This window comes from Neolamprologus multifasciatus, unplaced genomic scaffold (genome assembly GCF_963576455.1).
Source record: "Neolamprologus multifasciatus unplaced genomic scaffold, fNeoMul1.2 chr03_unloc_1, whole genome shotgun sequence".
Classification (NCBI taxonomy): domain Eukaryota; kingdom Metazoa; phylum Chordata; class Actinopteri; order Cichliformes; family Cichlidae; genus Neolamprologus; species Neolamprologus multifasciatus.
Window position 1 is genome coordinate 317813 of NW_028181971.1, and position 18848 is coordinate 336660.

Below are 18848 nucleotides of genomic sequence, written 5' to 3' on the forward strand. Positions count from 1 at the left end.
CCTTATAGTGTGGAAAATACGTTATACAGAAGAAAAGAATATATCGTGATATATATCGTTACCGCACATGGTTCAAATTATATCGTGATATGAATTTTAGGCCATATCGCCCAGCCCTAACTCCACTTAAAACCAGACTAACTTATGCAAACTGATATTTTACAGCTGAGGCCTCGTTTCCTGGACTCTTTTACTGCATCTCGCTGTTGGACCGAAGCTGCATCTTTCTTGTTGATCTCTTCCATGTCTCATGATGTTCTGATTCCTCATCGTCTCTCCAAATGGTAAACGGTACATGGCCTGGTTCTGATACAGTGCTTTTCTACTGGGGAAAACAAGTGTAAAGTGCACGCCTCATTCACTCATAGAAGCACCTTTGTATTCATCATTAACCTGCATTCACACTCCAGGAACAGGTTAGTATCTACCCAAGGATTCGAGGGATTGAACCACCAACTATCCAACCAGGAGATGGATAGTTGGTGGCTCTGCTACACCCTTCTTTCACTTTTCATGTGCAGTTAGTCAGAGCTAAAACAGGAATAGCATTAATGACATTTAGTTGAAGAAAACCAAACAAAAGGCTGCCTATTCCCCATCGTTTGATCGAGAACTGAGGCAGCCTTTTGCCACGGGCTGGGGAGTCCTCACGCCCGCTGACAGTCTATTACATGGCAGCCTAATTTCTGTTTTTCATGCTCCCCTGAGTAGGTCTGATGAGATATTTTTAGCCTGCTGCACAGCTGTGCTTCACTTAAAAAAGAAAGTCTGGGGTGAAATCTCCAATATTCTAATATATACACAAACACTTGAGCTGATCTGCAGCACACACAGTGATACAAACTGTGGCTCCCTCACTGATAGATCAGACTGGTGTTATAGGCACATCCTGGGTTAAACACAGGTTTCCACGTGCAAATGCATCAATAAAATAATAAAAACCTTACATAAAATCAGATTAGTGAACTTTAGAGCCTGCATATGGAAGCCCCCATCCCTACACCCCTACACCCAGACATGAATGTTGACAGCTTTCTGTGTGTTTCATGTTTCACCTCTTATTGTTTGTCCAGGTTTCAACTGTTTAAGTGATGACACGAGGACGTGCACTTAGGGATACCGAGTCATCACTTGTGTCACATGAACAGCTGGTCATTCATGGACCATGTGGGTCAGTCGAGACCTGAAGGATGAGCCGTGGATACAATGAGACCACGTCACGTAGAACTGTACACGCTGCACAAGGCTTTGTGTTACAGCATCTTCCTTTTGTAGCACGCACACTACATCTCTCTTTATCCATGTGTGGCCTCAGGAAGGCTGCGCTGTAACTGTTAAGCCTGAGACATTAAACGCACACACACACCTCTGATGGAGCGCATACTCAGGCACTCTGAATATGTGGTGCTGATGCTGACGCATAAAAACAGGACTGAGGGGGTCAGGGGTTCGTGGGTTTCGGTGTGTTGGGAGTACTCGTGTTACGCTGTTCATCGTTTGATCTCGCACAATCAACAGCACAAACACTATCATTTACTTCAACATGACCCCACACACTATATTTAGCTCTACATCTCGTTTGGTTTCCATGGGGATGAAGAGTTCACAGTGAGCGGCTGGGCCTCGGGTATTTTCCAGAAGCAACAACAAACGGCTCCTGAACCAGAGCGAGCTTTTCCACAGCCTGGTGGGTTTTTCAAGTGATCATTTCCACTCCGCCGAGCATCACTGGGTTCAACCACTGCCCTACTTTTTCCTTCAGACAAGACTGCCGTCAGTGAAGAGGCTTCCAGCTCACTACATCTGGATCTGTAGTTATGTTCGGATTCTTCCAGTATTATGCTTTTATTTTGAAGAGGCGGGTAGACTGCAGATGCACTTTAAACCAGGGGTCTCAAACGCGCGGCCCGGGGACCACTTACGTGACGAACTATAGTGCGATTTGACCTTTGAAGTGAGTTTTTGTTTGTTGTTGAGTGCATTGATTTTATGAAGGCACTATGAGGCATGTAGCCTCATGGGTAGTGTAGTCTGTCACACAGAGGTGTGTTTATTTGGTAGTTCAATGAAAGGCTTCAGTTGGTAAAAGATCCGTGTTCACGTTTTGTCTTGTTCTACGATATTTGAAATTAAAAACAGGAAACATTTGCACCACTTGAACGTGTCCACAGAGACGACGGCGCCAGCAGGGCCACAGCTCATTCAAGTTAGACAAACCTGCTTTACAGCGGACACGAGGACGACTGGGAGGAGCGCTCGACAGCAGAGTACAAATGACTCCTCACTTTAATGTTCCACGTGCAAGTTTACTTACTTCATAACAATGCTTATGTGCACAGTGGCCCCTAACCCAGCACTGTCCAACCTCAGTCTCTAGGGAAACAAAGAAAGACGTGGCAGTCCGGTGTGAAAGGGAAGATCACAGTTCATGAAGCTCCAGCTTGAAAGGAAAGTCCTTGCACTGCTTCAGTAATGCTGAGGTCAGTGTTTTATGTCCACGTGTGTGTCTGCTATGCTGGCGATGTGAAACATGAACGACTTCCAGAGGGGACTGAATCAACATCTGACTGCACAAACAGTTACATTGTTACCATTGCACTACTCATGACTGTGATTAGAGAGTATGAGCACGTTTACTGGTGATAGCTACCTGCTAACGTAGCAAAACCTGCTAATGACTTTTCAACTTAACCGATGCAGCCTCACAGGTGTCAGGTTGTTTAGGCCGGGTTGTTTTGGCACTCTGGCCTCTCCCTGAATGAGACCTTCAGGATCAGCACACCACTGTATCTGCATGTGTTTGACTGTCAGAGCGTCTGTCCTCCAGCTGTGCTGCTGACATCGAGAACTGCTGCAGGCCAGATTAAAGGGATTTCTCTTTGAATGAAGAGATGTCGTTGTTGTGATTTATCAGAGTGTAACCAATCTGCTTTCACCCATAAACGTGTTAACCAGAACGCTTCAGCGGGGGTCAGCTGTGTTTCAGCATGTGGTGATCTGGCCAAAAAAGCATGACAGCATCATATCTGCACTTTCTTTGGGATTTCACTTATTCTGAAAGGCGTAACCCAAAGTTCTCATGTGTATCTCTGCTTCAAGAATGAGGATTATTTTCACCTCATGATAGACAGCTGATGATGATGATGATGATGAATGATGGAAAACTAGGACGGATGTTTTTCCAACACCTCAACAAACAGCCGGTGAAAACAAAGCTAATGATTCATATATGAATTATATTTCTGCCTCTGGTTATAAAAGCTTTATAAACACAATCTGGGACACTACAACTAGTCTGCCAGCCAACCAGTTAGTTAACATTATTTATTACAATTGCACTGGTTAAACGACCACCTGGGAGCGACACACTGGTGGGTTTAAATAGCTAAGGTGTTGCAGCCTCCCTCACTCTCTCCTGAAATGAACCCAGAACGACAGATGCTACAAAACCTTCGCTAACTGACTCAAAAAGATTTACCAATTCAAAACAGGCTTATGTTTTTGAACATTTGCCAGTTAACCCCTAGAATAAGCTCTAATTCTCTGCTTGTGTCTGTAAAAGTGTTATTTGTGCTGTGTCTGACTGAAAGACGTCACGTCTGATGGTGTGGTCAGCAGCACAGGAGGACCACAGGGAACTGTGCTGTCCCCTCGTCACCTCTGCTACAGCTCTGAATCATGCCACATTCAGACGTTTGCAGATGACACGGCCATCGTGGGGCGCATCGGGATAATCAGGAAGAGGAGTGCTGGAGTCTGGTGAGGAACTCGTCACACAGACCACCGGCAACACCCCAAAGACCAAGGAACTGGTTGTGGACTTCGGGAGGTCCAGACCAGGACCAAAGGCCAAAGCTGACTGTACTTCCTCAGGAGGCTGAGGTCTTTCAACATCTGCAGGAAGCTCCTGAGGAAGTTTTACCAGTCAGTGGTTGCAGGAGTACTTTTATTATTAGAATTCTACTTTAAATCCACCATGGCCTCATGAACAGTCCCATAGGTATAAATGTTATACATACATATTTATATGCAATTCTTTTATAAACACTCCTCTGTCGACTGACCTTCTCCTCATTGGGTGAGAGCAGGCATTCAGCCTAAATCAGCCACGCGTGGACTATGACAAACTAGTTCAATATAACAATTGTTTTGTGGTGTCGCAAAATAAACTGTTTACGGCGATTTTACATCGTTTTCATGGTCAATGTAGAATTTCTTAGGTTCTCTCTTATATTTAAAATAACCACACTACAGACAAGCAACTGTTGTTATGCGTTGTCGTTAGCAACAGCGACGGCAACGACGAGCATCGCGCGGCTCCGCTTGTTTATTTTCCACATAAACCTTTCACAATAAAGCTCAAGATCCTGTTGAGATTTTTCAAAATAAACGGAATCAGGTGAAATAGTACGCAGAGTGTTTACGGACGAGATGCTAAAAGGAGCCGCCCCGCAGCACGCCGCCCCGCAGCACGCCGTTCCAACTCATCTAACACTCGCCTGCTGCTACACGACGCCCAGCTGAAAACACTTGATGCCGTCGAGCTGCCCGAGACTCACAGAAGTTACAGAAAACAGTGTTGTGATGAATAAATGTCTGATATCAGGGACGTGAGATCATCCTTGCACAGACAAACCATCTACTGTGACCCCCCCTCACTGGAGATACAGCAGCAGTAATTAGACACCCCCCCCCCCCCCCCCCAAGGCTACAAGGTTAACATGAGTTCCTAATCTCTCAACAGCTACATGCGTCTTTTTCTTTTCGTTTTTGTTTCATTGTTGCACGTCTCCCTTTTTAAAACCACATATGCAAACCTTTCCACACAGCTGCTAGCTGCAAGGAAATCCCCCGCTCCCCTCGTGAGGCTGCAGTCACTCACCATCACCACGGCCTATCTATCCCAGCCTGCCTCCTTTAGTTTGTGCTGCTGCCAATTGACAGCAGAGGAAGCCTCGGCTGCTGCTGTACGGACACTGATAAAGGGAATGTTTTTGTTTTTTAGTAAGAAGATGAAAGCTTTAAGACAAAAAGGAGAAGCTTCTGGGTTGGACAGACGCTATCACAACAAGTTCATGAGGCTCTATAATCATGTTTTAATGTGAAGACCTCCTCACAAAGCTCCGGCTCACACAGCAGAACGAGTCATGAAAAGGCCGTGCTTCCTGTCGGTGCCACTTTGATGAGCACAGTAACAAAAACAGAAAATAAAAGTGAAGCTGCAGTCAGTGGACCCTGACAACATCTGGCTACTGCTGAGATGACACGGGCAACAATGGCATGAAAATATAGAGTCAAAGAGGAAGCTGGTTTGAGGGGTGACGGGGCTAAAAAGAAGCTGTGATCCACCGCGGCAAGTTTGACACAGCAGTGAGAGGCCAGCATGTACTCACCTCTAGCAGACAACTTCTTGGTGTTGATGATTTTTGCAGCATACTCCTGCCCCGTGGAAATCTTCATGCACCGCCTCACCACAGAGAACGCACCCCTACAGGACACAACGAAGGAGGGGTCAGCCGCTGCACAACCAGACTCTTCATACAAAGACACAGCTGTGACAGCCTGACATTTACAGAGTTTCAAGACCCATTTCACAACATGCACCATTCAATGGTAACACTGCAACAAGTCAGAGACTGACTAACTCCCCACTTTTCAACGTGCAGAGTGATCGTTGTGAAGCAGCTTCTTCTTCTTCTTGGTTTCTGTTCCTAAACCTCAGCAGCAAGTGAGACCTGTAGTAAAGTGAAACATGCAACAAATGAGCAAGTGTGCAGCCGTCCACAGCGGAGTGTAACCCAGGCTTCACACTCTGCTGCAGACACAGTTAGACTTCTCTGACTTCTCAGCACCCGAGTGGAGCCAGCGCTCCTTTTTATGTTAGCGCCCTGACCCTAAAGAAGAACGCTGGGTTAGTACCGGCGCTGCTTTACTGAGCCAAACGCCACGAACGAAAGCTTGACTGAACATCATTTGTAGTGTAACTCTGATGACTTTGCATATGAACTTATGCAAAGTCATCAGACATAACGAACTTTGTTGTTGCAAAGTGTAAAAACTCTCTACTTTTTGTTTCGTTTGCCTTTTCGCACTTCTTCTTCTCTTTGTGCTCACGTTCACTGTCGCTCTTTTCAACCAATCGGTGCTCTAGCTGCACACAGTGTATTTGGGAGGCCTGTAACACACTGGTCTGACACGGACAGATGTTTGAATCCTGCACACATGCTGCAGAGCTTTGGCTTCCAGGCTACAGAGTAACCCGGTTTCCTTTTTCATGCTCTTATCAGCACGTCTCTGCTGTTACTGTGTGTCACCCACAGCTCAGTGCTGCACGGCGTCCACACACACAGACCACACTGATGTTTAAAGTGACTGCGGGCTGCAAACGACACCACACACAGGTGAGCTGAGCCATCAGGTGGAGCTGCTGATGTCAGGCAAGTATGTGTGCATCCTCTTGGAGTTCAGACTGAAGCTCTGGTCAGAGGTGACACATGTGGAAGCATCAGCAGATCCCTGAACGTGTCACAAATTGCTTCAGTCTCCTTGAAACGCAGTCACACCTGCTCCCTGCTCACCTTGAAACGCAGCCACACCTGCTTCCTGCTCACCTTGAAACGCAGCCACACCTGCTTCCTGCTCACCTGGAACAGACTTAAAACAGGCGCCTTTCTAAGATGTGGCTGTTGTAGGAGTGGCAAAGCCTCCACTTTACATAACTCACATAACTTTGCATGCAGTGGTTCTTCAATGAAGGCCCTCGATAACTGAAGTCTTTGTGTGGGTCAGAATATCCAAATATGTCACAATGCTGCAAACAAAGTGAAGCAATCATTTGAATGAACCATAGTGACGTCCCCACGTGACCCCAGTCTGACCCCGGGTCAGGCCGAGCAGCTCAACCACAGCTTCCCAAAGCCAACTCAGGTTCAGGTGCGTGCCTAATGACGCGACGCATGAAAACATGCAGCTCTTTGCACAGAGGGGCGGGGCTGTGGACAGAAACACGTCGTTGTTTACCAGTGACCCCACGGACCCAAACAAAACCAACTTCCTGCAGTTTTGACTGACTGAGTTTTAAAAGTATTACACACAGAAAACTACAATATCTCTGCGGCTGTCAGGTGACAGCAAGATTACAGGTACAAGCTCTGAAATAAGGTTTGCTCTGCACACAGCGCCGACTGCACCCTTCAAGGTGCGGTCAGGTAGGCGGAGGTCGCTCCGTGGATCCAAAGAGCGGCAGGAAATGAGAGCAGCAGAGAATGTGGATACAAAGACGCAAACTCACTTCCCCAGCTCCTCGTACAGCTGGTACTCGTCGGTGAACCTGGTGCAGGTTGTTGAAGCCATGCTGAGGTGAACGACGGTCGTTCAACAGTCTCCACAAATCCCTCCGAGTCCCAAAGTGCCACTTGTCGCGTCGGGGAAAGAAAGCGCAGCCGTGGGGTCCTGTGGTGGGAAGTCCTGCAAGCAGCGCAGCCTGGTCCCCGGTCCTGCTCGGAAACCTCGGCTCGTCCTGGACTGGACAGGGACGTCGCGACCTACTGCTGTGTTTGTCGCTGCCACTTGGATTAGTTACCACAGTCAAGCCACGGCAACACGCAATGACACACTTCCGGTGATGAAACCACAATAAAGCGCGCTTTCACGTCCTCGTGTGACGTGGATATTTTTGGCAAAATTGATATCAAATATTTAATTGTTTTTTTATATATTAGAATTTGGGGTTTATCTGATATTTATGTTTATTTATTTAATATATTTATATTCACTCCGAGATGTTTACTGCTCTCAAAGTGCTGGGATGTGTGTATATATGGGGTTTACCTTCTAAAATTTGATGTTATTTCAATTATTCCAACTATTTCACGTCACGTTTGAGCACCATCGTTAGAAACACCGTTTTACTTCTTTTGTTTTATTTTGTAGGAAACTAGCACAACTTCCGCTTTTGTCCGCGTGCGCATGTATGGGCCTGATGAAGCACAATTTCACCTCAGCGCTTCCTTATTGGAAATCCTGCACAAGGGCTCCCTCTACTGGCAGCAAGCCTACCCTGCTGAAATTGAGGCTATTGGAACACAACAAGTCCCTAAACACACGGTTCTCGTTCGTTTAACACAACAAAACAACTATTTCTGATAGTAAATAAAAGTCACAAAAATTCATACCTTCAACTGGGCAAAATTGAGTGTTATAGGCTGGTTAATTCACCCCAGGGTCCCCAACAACTTGTTCTGAAGGCAGGAGTTAACTTAAGATAAATGGAGATATTTAATAGGGTGGAGGAGCTGTGTTTCCACATGAAAACTGGACAAAGGTATGAAATAAAATACAAAATATAGAGTGATGTACTAAAACACAGCTCGATCCAAAACACACAGTCTGCACTTCCATCACTCTTTCTTGCAGCAACCTTCTGCACCAGATGCAGACGAGACAACGTGAGCGAACGATTTCACAGCGAGTTACAGCAATCTAATCACGAGGAGATTGTTGTGGTGCTAACAGTCTTTGTGTCACCGAGGGAAAGGATGGAGTTTATTAATTATATAATAATATAAAAACCAGTTCAACACATGTAACATGTCCAACCTGAGTAGAAATGATACCAAGATTCAACCCACAGGCTTGAAATGATACTTCTACTCACTGTGGTTTGTATAAGGTGTATAAGGTCTGTACTTTGGCAAATTGATCCTTGAGGTACTTTAAAAAACACTTTAAAATCAAGTGCTGCAGTAAGATCTTAAAGAACTGAACTGGCACCATCTCCAGTCTAATCTAAGTTTACTTTGAAACAGTCACAGATTTCCGCTTCCACAGGCCAGCCATGACTACAGAGTTACAGTAAGTACATTAAAAGAGTGGTGCATTTGTCTGTTGTCAGTTTGGAAGTGTTAGGAGACTTTATGCTTACAGAAAACTTAAGCAAAACTGAGATAAATCAGTGGCCACCCAGTACAGGAAAAGAAGCTTGCTATCTGTACAGAAAGGACTGTAAGGATAAGGTCTGTACTTTGGCAAATTGATCCTTCAGGCCGTTAGAAAGACGGATGTAAATGTTTCTGTTGTGTTATAGCTGAATGGTTGTGTGGACACTGCTTTCTCGAGACATATTTATTTAAGACTTGTCAAGGTCTACACTGTTACGTGTACACAAAAGGAAAAGCCACAGGAAAACCTCTAGTTCTGTTATTTGCTTTATCTGCAGCAACAGAGTGTTTTAGGTCAGCACTGCCATGACTCACAGTCAACAGGATCAATAAGTCACAACCTTTGAAGTTCTTTTTGATACCACAAAAAAGCCTTGGAAAGCCCTTCCCTACTGTTCGAACCAACCGAAGGGACATGGAGCCACGTACAGGAGGCTGAAAAGTGGGGCCCAGAAGGTCAGCCTGCTGTTAGAACCAGCTTCCTGTTTTCAGACACTGATTTTATCTCTTGTGTGCAAAAGTCACTGAGTTCAGGCTACAAATAAAAGCAACCAAATATATTCAAAATGACTCAAGTTCAGGGGATACACATGCATCTTATAAATATACAAGAAATATAAACTAATATAAGATAAGAAAATGAAATATGGCGATTGAATATGGGTGAAACGCGCATGTGCAGTGCCTTTGTTTTCATACGCACATGGTGGAAAAAGCATGGCAGCGACGCAGAACGAGAAGAGAGAAGGTGGATCGTTGAATGAAACAGATGAACCTGAACTGGTTTGTAAAAATGCTGCAACTTCAGTGGAACTGGTTTGGTGTTCATCCGTCAGATACACAACAAAGAACATTTTTTTGCAGAGCATGCTAGCGGGCCGTCGTTATTACCGTGTTTTTCAGACTATAAGGCGCTCTCAAGCCTTTAATTTCCCCCAATATCGACAATGTGCCTTATGTATGAACTGTGTTTACTGACCTCGAACTGATTTTATGTGGAACACGGCGCCATAAATGTTTTAGTAGGACTTTGGTAAGCTATGAAGCCGCTTGATTGTCGGAGCATGAATTATATCGTCAGTCATGTCGTCATCAAAGATATATCCTGATAAATGTTTCTGCCCATACCGCCCTGCCCCCCCAGATAGATAGATAGAGTCATATTTGTATAAGTATGCTGAATTGATATCATATACAGATGCACACAATTGCATTATTATTAGCATTATTTATTCATTAACCTTTATTTAACCAGGAAGACCCATTGAGATTAGAAACCTCTGGCCAAGATAGACAGCAGCAGGTGTCTCAGAAATTACTCAATGAAACACAGGCAGCAACAACACACATGCAAACATAAATGAAAAAATAAAATAAGATTCAGTAAAATTCAATAAAGTTCAAATAAAAATAAAAAATCAGTTAAAATAAATCAGTCTAACGGAAACAGTTGCATGTTATGGACTTGGCCTCAAGGATTCGTAGTTTAGATTTAAAATCACTTAATGAAATGAATTCAGGACGAAGAGAATACCAACCAGCGTGTTTCATTACAAGCAGGGAACAAGAAGGCAGCAACCCAAGAATCGCCTTATATATAAACTGTATCGATGAGAGTTCCTCAGACCTACCAAAGCAGGCCGTCCTACCTGAGAGTATACGATAGATTCACGTTAATTATAATAATTCAGTTAGTGATGAACCTCAGCACGATACACAGTATGAACCACTCAAAGACACTGAGAAGCATTCATATATAGACTATCTCCATAATCCAGCACAGGTAAACATGTTGCAGCAACCAGCTGCTTCTTTGTATTAAAAGAGAAACACAACTTCTTTTGAAAATAAACTCTCAGTTTTAACTTCAGGTTTTTCACAAGATTCTCTACATGTGGTTTGAAGGTGAGTCCCAGATATTTCTATTTGTGAACCAACTCTGTCTGTATAGAAAGCATCGTCATCATCAGTTGGCTGCCTGACCTGCTGAGTGGGCTGATTATCTCGTTCAGCTTCTAAGAATAGACCTTTTCATTGAGGAACAACTGCACGGCTACATGTTGTCACACACAAGCTGTCTGTTTGCATCACCATGACGATGGGTTATTTTTAGGACTCCAAAGCAGCGATCTCCTGCTCCGTGCTGCCCTCTAGTGTTAGGATGTGGTCCCAATCTATTGTGCGCCCTAATGATGACGATGAGTGGTGATTGAAGAGGAAGCTTGAACCCAGGCTCTGAGTGACAGCGCAGACATCTGCTAATAAGAGAACATGTTTTATCATCATAAAGTCACCATGAAGCATCGTTAAAGCGTCACTTCAGTAATGCTGCTGGGAGAAACAAGTGTTCACTCATGTTTTTAATAACGCTGTCCGTGTTATGTGTATCCATTTATCATCTACTTTGCTCTGTGGACTAAAAGGTTTCGCTGTGTTCATGAAATAAACCAGAATTGCAATGACTGCATGTTTTACTGTTTTTCTGCTTTTGAGCCCACAGCTCACTAACATCACAGAGCAGTCTCAGTGTATCTGCTTCTTCCCTGAACACAATCAGCTGACTGAGAGAAACTGCAGTCCTCACTTTGGTCATTGTGAACGCTGAAGGAGCTTTGTTCCACCTTATACTAGTATTTCCTGCACTTAATCACTGCTGTGTTCTATTTAAACCCAGATTCCTTTTAAACCGTTGCTTAACGGGACAGAAGTACACGTCACTCTTTACTAACACACTGTAGATGAGTTTATTGCTGAACGACACAGCTAACAGTCTCACACACTCTTTAGGTTTTTGAGGTTTTGTGTGTAATGGTTTAGCCTCTCACACCTCACCCTTTCCTCCCAGTACAACAGTCTGACCCCCAAAGTACGGCTCAGTAAACAAACAAGGACTCTGAAGTCAGAACACAAAGATACAGCTGGAAGATTAGTGATTGCATTTTTATGATGCGTAGTAAACTACCCCTCTTCTTCTTCTCTGTGTTGTTGTTCTTGTGTGTGTGTGTGTGTGTGTCATAGAAGTCAAAGTATACATTAGCCACGCTTACAAAAAACATTTTAATGTCATTCAGAACTGAGACTCTGAGTTGTAAGCAGAAACTTTACGCTCAGCCAGAAGCGTGTTTTTTCATGATGCTGAGGTGTCAAATCCACAACCCCAACAGATGGTTTGTCACACGCTGGGTTCAAACACTCAAAAAGCAACAGCAGGTTGAAGAAGGGCAAGGCCCCGTTTACCTACGCAACCTCACACACTATAGCTTTTTAAAGTTGTGCTGTACAAGGGTTTAGCCACAGATGTGACTTCTTATTTCCTGTCTTCCTTCTCTCACCCCAACCGGTCGCAGCAGATGGCCCCGCCCCTCCCTGAGCCTGGTTCTGCTGGAAGTTTCTTCCTGTTAAAAGGGAGTTTTTCTTTCCCACTGTCACCAAAGTGCTGCTCATAGGGGGTCATATGATTGTTGGGTTTTTCTCTGTATCTATGAAGCGCCTTGAGGCGACTTTTGTTGTGATTTGGCGCTATGTAAATAAAATTGAATTGAATTGAATTGAATTAAATGTCTACACAATAATAGACACCGTGTGCTCTGTGACAGTAAAGTCTTCTGCTTCCATTGGTTTGCATTTTAAACTCCCAGCCTATCAGGTTGTTATGAACGGCTTATATTTCTAACATTTTGTGATGTAAAAGTGAATCACAGGCTTTTTTATTTTCTGTATGATGGAACGACTTAAGACACGAGTTATTAAAACAATTATAAATGACAGTGTGACGGCCACGGTACTTAATGCGGTCAAATATGTTAAGGATAATGTTTCTCAATGTAAAATTGCAAAAAGCTTTTGGATAGGATACAACAGCCTGTAAACCGTTTCCTCAGGACCTGCTGAACCTGATATTCAAGCTGAAGAGAATTAAACTTTTATTTTGTTGCTCTACAGATGAAAGAAAAATATGTTTAACAATTCAACAAGCACCTTCAACACATGTACATGCAAACTTTGGAACAGGCTCAACATCGCTGTTGTTCAATAGTTTTTATCCGCTCTCTTAAGTCATTTTATTTCAGTTTATGGCTTTAATATTTCCAGCTGATAAGGAGACCCCCCACTGTAACACCCCCCTCAGTACCATTTTTTGGATGATATTCTTGGAGATTCATTTCTTTTATATTTATGTCTAATTAAACTGTTCCTGTGAACCTTAAATTCTTTGCAACATGCTTACACACATCACAATTGATAATGAGTAGCAGAAGAGGCTCTGGTCAGGGGGAACCAGATGTCCTGAAACTGGGCCTTAGAATCAGCAGAAGAATAATGGATAATACTATCATCAAGGCTAAGCAGGGAGGTGCTTTACTTTTCTGTCTCTTACAGAGGAGGGAGCAGCTACCAGACCAGGTCAGACACGGGCGCGAGGATTTGCAGGAGCCATCACTTCCTGTTGGAAGAAGATCGCCATAATAATCATTTGTTATTGTCACTCTGTAAAAACCCGTAAAGCCCTTCTCAGGGCCTCACAGCACTTCAAACCCTTGACGTGTCAGGTCAGGCATCCATAGAATAAAACCTGCACACATGCAGCTATGGCACATTCCCAAGTCTTCTTTCCTTTCCCAAACACTAGCAGGAATTCACACCAAGTGGCGTCCCACAATACTATGATGTGACAGTGCGCTCACACAGAGGCGTTGCTGCTTCAGTTGCGTGGTTTGCCACTATTGCTGTAAATAAGACTTTTCTTGCTGCAACAGAAAGATGGAAGCATAATTTCAAGGAAAATTTTGTTTCCTTGAAACCTTTCCGTCTTTCTTATTCTTTTACTTAGAAAGTGGAGTTCCAAAGATCACTCTTAAACTCAGAGACGGAGAAAAATAAATGTTAAAGATTTGAAAATCAAAACCAAGTCCAATTCGATCAGATTAGAAATACAAATCTTTAACAAACTTATAGTGATTTAAGCTACATTAGCTAATATTTTTGACGCTATTTGAAGAAAAAACAAAAATAAGTATATTATTATATATAATATTTTACTTATATTATATATAAGTAAAATAATAACCCAACCCTACCTCACTTATCATCAGACCAGCAAACAGGGAGAAAAGCTAAGCTGGCAGCCAGCAGCTCCTTAAACATCACCTTTGAACATGCTTGACAGCTTGCTCCTTGTATAGTTATTTAGTCAGACAGGCAAAGCCAGCATGAACTAGTACAAACAATTACAGCAACAAATGCCGGATCATTGTTCAGGCGTGTGCATGACTGAGGTTTCATAACAGTTTTTAACAACAGTTATGAAGAAACACATCACCAGAAACTAAATGGCTGATCAGATTACTATGTGATGCATCATGATGGTGGTGGGAATATTCAAGTCTGTGGGTGTTTTAATCTTCTCAATCTAAACACTTGCACTGAACTGACTCCACCCTACACAAGAAGAAGTAGCACTCTAATCTTGAGAGACATGATCCACTCTCTGGTTTCAGGCTTTTGATGGTTTGGTAGGATTTTAAATGCAGAACATGTATTTATGTAGTAGTATTTGTGCATTTGTTACATTTATTGCACATTAAAAAAGGCACCTGTAACATTCTGTCCAACTTTAAGCAAAACACATATTTCTAAAATAACTTAAAATCTAATAATGAAACAATACTGCCCCCTGTTGCTTGAAATATGGAATTTTATTTGATAGCACTTCTTACAGAAAGAGACAACAAACCAAAGATAAAACCCCTCGAAAAACAAAAGCAAGAAAAATTAGAAGACATTGTCAGAAAAATCGATTTTTAAAATATCAGAAGATAGATACTTCTACTTACACTTGTGACACTGGACTATATCTACACACTATATCTTGTTGATACATGTTGGTCATGTATAGAGTAAGACAACAGTCATGATCATTCCATGAAAGATTTGACTTTTTGTTTTGTTCACATATTTTTTCACTTTGCTGTTTTGCCAAACAAAACGTTTTGAGACATGTCGCAGTCACAAGGTTTGGTTCTATGTCTGCATCATTTACAGTTACAAAGTTAATTATCAAACTGCACAGATTGAGAAATCCATTAATGATAGTTTATAGTCTAACAAAAGGGGAGAAAACCTCAACAGAAAGCGAGATAACACCATCATCCTCTGGTATATAAGCCTGCCGTTTAGCTCGTAAAACAAAGACCCAGAACTTCAACTCTCTAAATGTGATATTTGCAGCACATTTTATATTTCTTTGATCATTTTTAAGTATAGTGGATCCAATCCCTTGGTGTAATGCTGGTGTTTGGGCATCTGAAGAATCTGGATGCAAAGTTGAAGGTTCTTGCTGAATTTCTGGTTAGGAAAAAAAAATCAACTCCGATCAGTACTTGCTTCGTACAAAAAGATAGCAAATGTCTTTTTTGTGGGTGTGTCTTAATTACTCACAGCATCCATAAAGCCTGTTTACACGAGCAATGTCATTGGCACTCATTTGGAAAGCATTTCCAAAATTAAGATTAGGATTGGACCTGGCAACAATCGTTGGCTGCCCATTCTTGGAGAAGTCGAATCTAAAAGAACAAACAACAGCACACAAACACACATACGCGGTTATATTAGGAAAACAGAGGAGAAAATAGGCCCATAAAGTATTTAACATTAAAAATCCATTCCCCACTGAGTGTGTGCATGTTTTTGTTAGTCTGGATTACATTTTCTTGCAGAAAATGCAAAACATGTAAGGGAATATAAAACCTTACAAAGTCCATCTCACACAGCAGCTCACCTGCCATAGTGCATGACAGAGTTGAAGTCATAGGGAGTCCGCAAATTGTTGGTCTGCACTTTCACAAAGTTGTGCTCTTGTCCTAAACAGAAATTTCCAGAAAATATTACATGTTTTTATATGCTTCCACTTCAAAATCTGTCTTCAGTCTCAGCTCTTTGAAGATGTATACATCGAAATGCTAGCTAATCTCTCCTGTGGTCATTTGTTTGATAGTCTTGGGACTAAAGAAATACAAACAAAATCTTCTATGCAGTGCTCGCTTGCAGTGTTTTATGTGCTGAGTTTGGAAAAGCACACATTACTTGTAATATGTACACTGCTGTGAAACAGGAGGATGTCCCATTGTGTACTAAGTTAACTGTAACTAACGTTTTGGGTAGTTCAGCTGACCTGGGATGATGTTCCCGGTAAGGATCCTCACATGCTGATCTCTGTCAGAGCGGACCTGCTCGTGGTGGAAGCCCAGAGCATGAAGAACCTCATGTTGCACCGTCGACTGAAACAAGCAACCATTTCTCCGTAGGGAGATTTCCTGTCTTCCTCTCTGACGGCCCAGGTATGAATAACACCTGATATACACAATGACATCACTTAAAAAATAGATGGACTGTTCTATAGCCTAGCACTGTGCATCCTCCTCCTTCAGCTAGTCATGCTAAGGCTAAAGTACCAAAAAAAGCAATGACAGTAATCATGTGACCGACTTTGACACTGTGGCTCTATAGACACTGCTCGAACCACACTTAAGCTTTTGTACTTTAATATCTTAAATAATATTTTAAAATAAAAAACACACATATCCATTATCAACTAAAGTAAATAAACAGATAGCGGTCAAATCAATCTCAGAAGATTTTTAAACATTTGTCGTCCCTTAATCATCTAATAACCCACCAGATTCATCTACTCGCCTTAGAAGGTGCCAGTCTCTAGTTTTGGAACTAGTGGACCAAATAGTATGTGAAATAATTAAGAGCAGATGAATATAATGCTCTTTACACTCCTATGCAACAGTATAAATTTCATCTAGTAGCAAACAAAAATAAAACTGGACATTTTACAGTACAAGGTCAATGCAGAATGGTCCTTCAAGAACCTGTTTTGATGACACATACAGAATATTTGTAATGCAATCATTTTCAGAATTGCATTTTTGAAGGGTTTTGAGGGTGTGGGTGTATCAGTCCTGTCCTGCCATATAAATACAAGTACAGTCTAAGTACAGCAAGTGCATTCTCACCCTTGTCCAGAGAAGAAGTGAAGGAAATCTGTCTGGCTTGTACGCCAGACAAACCGGACGCAGGTGGAAGCATGGAAGGTGACTAGGGCATTGATGATGATGTTGCGCTCTTGGTTGCCTGCAGATTCAAATATGAGTCTGATGAGGAGCTTCTTCAGTATTCAGGATCTTCAATATGTTTCAGCCATTTCAACTTGGCAGCATAAACAGTATTTAGAATCTGTGCTGCTTCGAGGATCTCTGAGTTCCCATCGGAATGACAGGGCCGCCAAGATCTATCTATCTATCTATCTATCTATCTATCTATCTATCTATCTATCTGTCTGTCTGTCTGTCTGTCTGTCTGTCTGTCTGTCTGTCTGTCCTTCTGTCTGTCTGTCCTTCTGTCTGTCTGTCCACATATATGAGAGAGAAAAATTGAGAAAGTGACATTAAATGAAAACATAATTTGAAAATTGTGTGCATCTGTGTATGATATCAATTCAGCATACTTATACAAATATGACTTTTCAGTTTAAATGCTTTTTAGTTAATCCGACAATAAAACAGCATAGTTAACAAAGCAGTATTTTTGGAAACCACTTGAAATATATATTATATATATTTATATAATAATGGGTTTTATTGAACTATTTTTATCCATCTCTCCTTTTCATAAAGTCTGTGTTTAATGGTTAAAGTTTGTACTGCTTACTGTATTCAGTGCCAATGAAGACAGGTACATAGACAAAGGATCCAGTTTTAGGCCACTTGCAGCCAATGGCTGTGCATGGAACAGCATTCCTGGTAGTAGTGGGTACAATGTCACCATGAACCAACACTTTTGCTGCAGAACAACAAACAGAGAGTGGTTAAATGCTCGATACTTAGGCTGCCATTTGCTCAGTTATGTCAAAACAAACAACTTTATTGATCGCACAATTACAATGTTTGATAATATCACAAATAAAACAGCTGACTAAGACAAGCCAGTAAATGACCAAAAGGTTGATTGATCATTGTGTCTGTTGGGAGTCTATTGTATGTTAACATGTCAGTTCTCAGGGATCTTTCATTTTCATCCAGAATTTATATGTTAACAAAAAAGAGTTTTATTTTGTAAATCTTCACTTACTTGAGTTAGCATTGACTTTTTCAATGATCGCTGAGGCGCCCAGAGACTCATCTGTGGATACAAGAGGAAACCAGCAGATTAACTTTAAGCTCTTATATTAAAAACACCTCAATATGTTGGAAGTATTTCATCACTGAACGCACCAGTTATATTTCTAATGACAGCAGCCCTCTGCAATAAAAAACAAGACATTTTCAACTTACTCTTAATCACATTTGAAATCACACTGACAAATGTTATTGTTGGCAAACAAAAACTATTATGTGAAAATACTTCAACTGTGTCACGCTTAAACGCTCATAACAAGCAGCCATGCCTGTTAAGCAGACATGGTTAGAATTACATGACTTTCACAGAAAAGCCGGCAGTGTTGAACAACATTTAATGCCTTTGCTGGAAGAGTCAAGCTTACCAGACAAACGGCTGTCATTGACAGGCAGACGGAGAAGAAAAAGGCTGGAGTCATGATGTTGGTCCTCTGCAGTTAACCTACAGTCAAAATCTGAACAGCACTGTTTAAAAAAGAACTTCAATGAATGTAACTGCTGGAATAGAAAGGCAAATAAGTGGGATATGGGCAACCCAACAGCTGATTCTGTTCATCTGGATGTTAACTTTTCTCCTAATGAAAATGCTGAACAGACAACATCCACATAAAGAGAATCAGATATCTGGGATTTCCCTACATAGAGGATTCAGCATGCAGGGAGATGATATGAGGAGGCTTACCTGTTGTACCAGGTGTTTGCTGGATGCAGCAGGTGTTCGGCTGCT

At 42.2% G+C, this 18848-nt stretch overlaps 2 protein-coding genes across 21 annotated transcripts in view; both read right to left on the reverse strand.

Moving 5' to 3' along the window:
- LOC146490503 (calcium/calmodulin-dependent protein kinase type II delta 1 chain) overlaps positions 1 to 7601 on the reverse strand; it is a 74497-nt gene extending 66896 nt beyond the window's left edge. For 7 of the 18 annotated variants that reach the window (XM_085153154.1, XM_085153150.1, XM_085153152.1 and 4 more), the window contains exons 1-2: positions 7292 to 7601; positions 5394 to 5488 (exon numbers count right to left, since the gene is read on the reverse strand). In XM_085153154.1, coding sequence (XP_085009280.1) covers positions 5394 to 5488; positions 7292 to 7353 — 157 coding nt within the window. In that variant the 5' untranslated portion in view covers positions 7354 to 7601. The remainder of the gene's footprint in view (positions 1 to 5393; positions 5489 to 7291) is intronic. The other 11 variants (XM_085153158.1, XM_085153161.1, XM_085153166.1 and 8 more) reach the window with 4 other exon arrangements.
- Positions 7602 to 15158: 7557 nt separating this feature from the next.
- On the reverse strand, positions 15159 to 18848 carry LOC146490504 (high choriolytic enzyme 1-like). Of its 3 annotated transcripts, none has more exons than XM_085152972.1 (9): positions 18487 to 18642; positions 18218 to 18245; positions 18075 to 18125; positions 17655 to 17786; positions 16961 to 17078; positions 16111 to 16289; positions 15718 to 15799; positions 15378 to 15502; positions 15159 to 15284 (listed from the first exon to the last, which is right to left on the reverse strand). In XM_085152972.1, coding segments are annotated over exons 1-9 (771 nt in total). In that variant the 5' UTR covers positions 18541 to 18642; the 3' UTR covers positions 15159 to 15282. The 3 variants fall into 3 exon arrangements, with proteins under 3 accessions (XP_085009098.1, XP_085009097.1, XP_085009096.1); XM_085152971.1 differs by lacking the exon at positions 15159 to 15284 and adding an exon at positions 18804 to 18848 and having other exon boundaries at positions 15370 to 15502; positions 18487 to 18586; XM_085152970.1 differs by lacking the exon at positions 15159 to 15284 and having other exon boundaries at positions 15370 to 15502.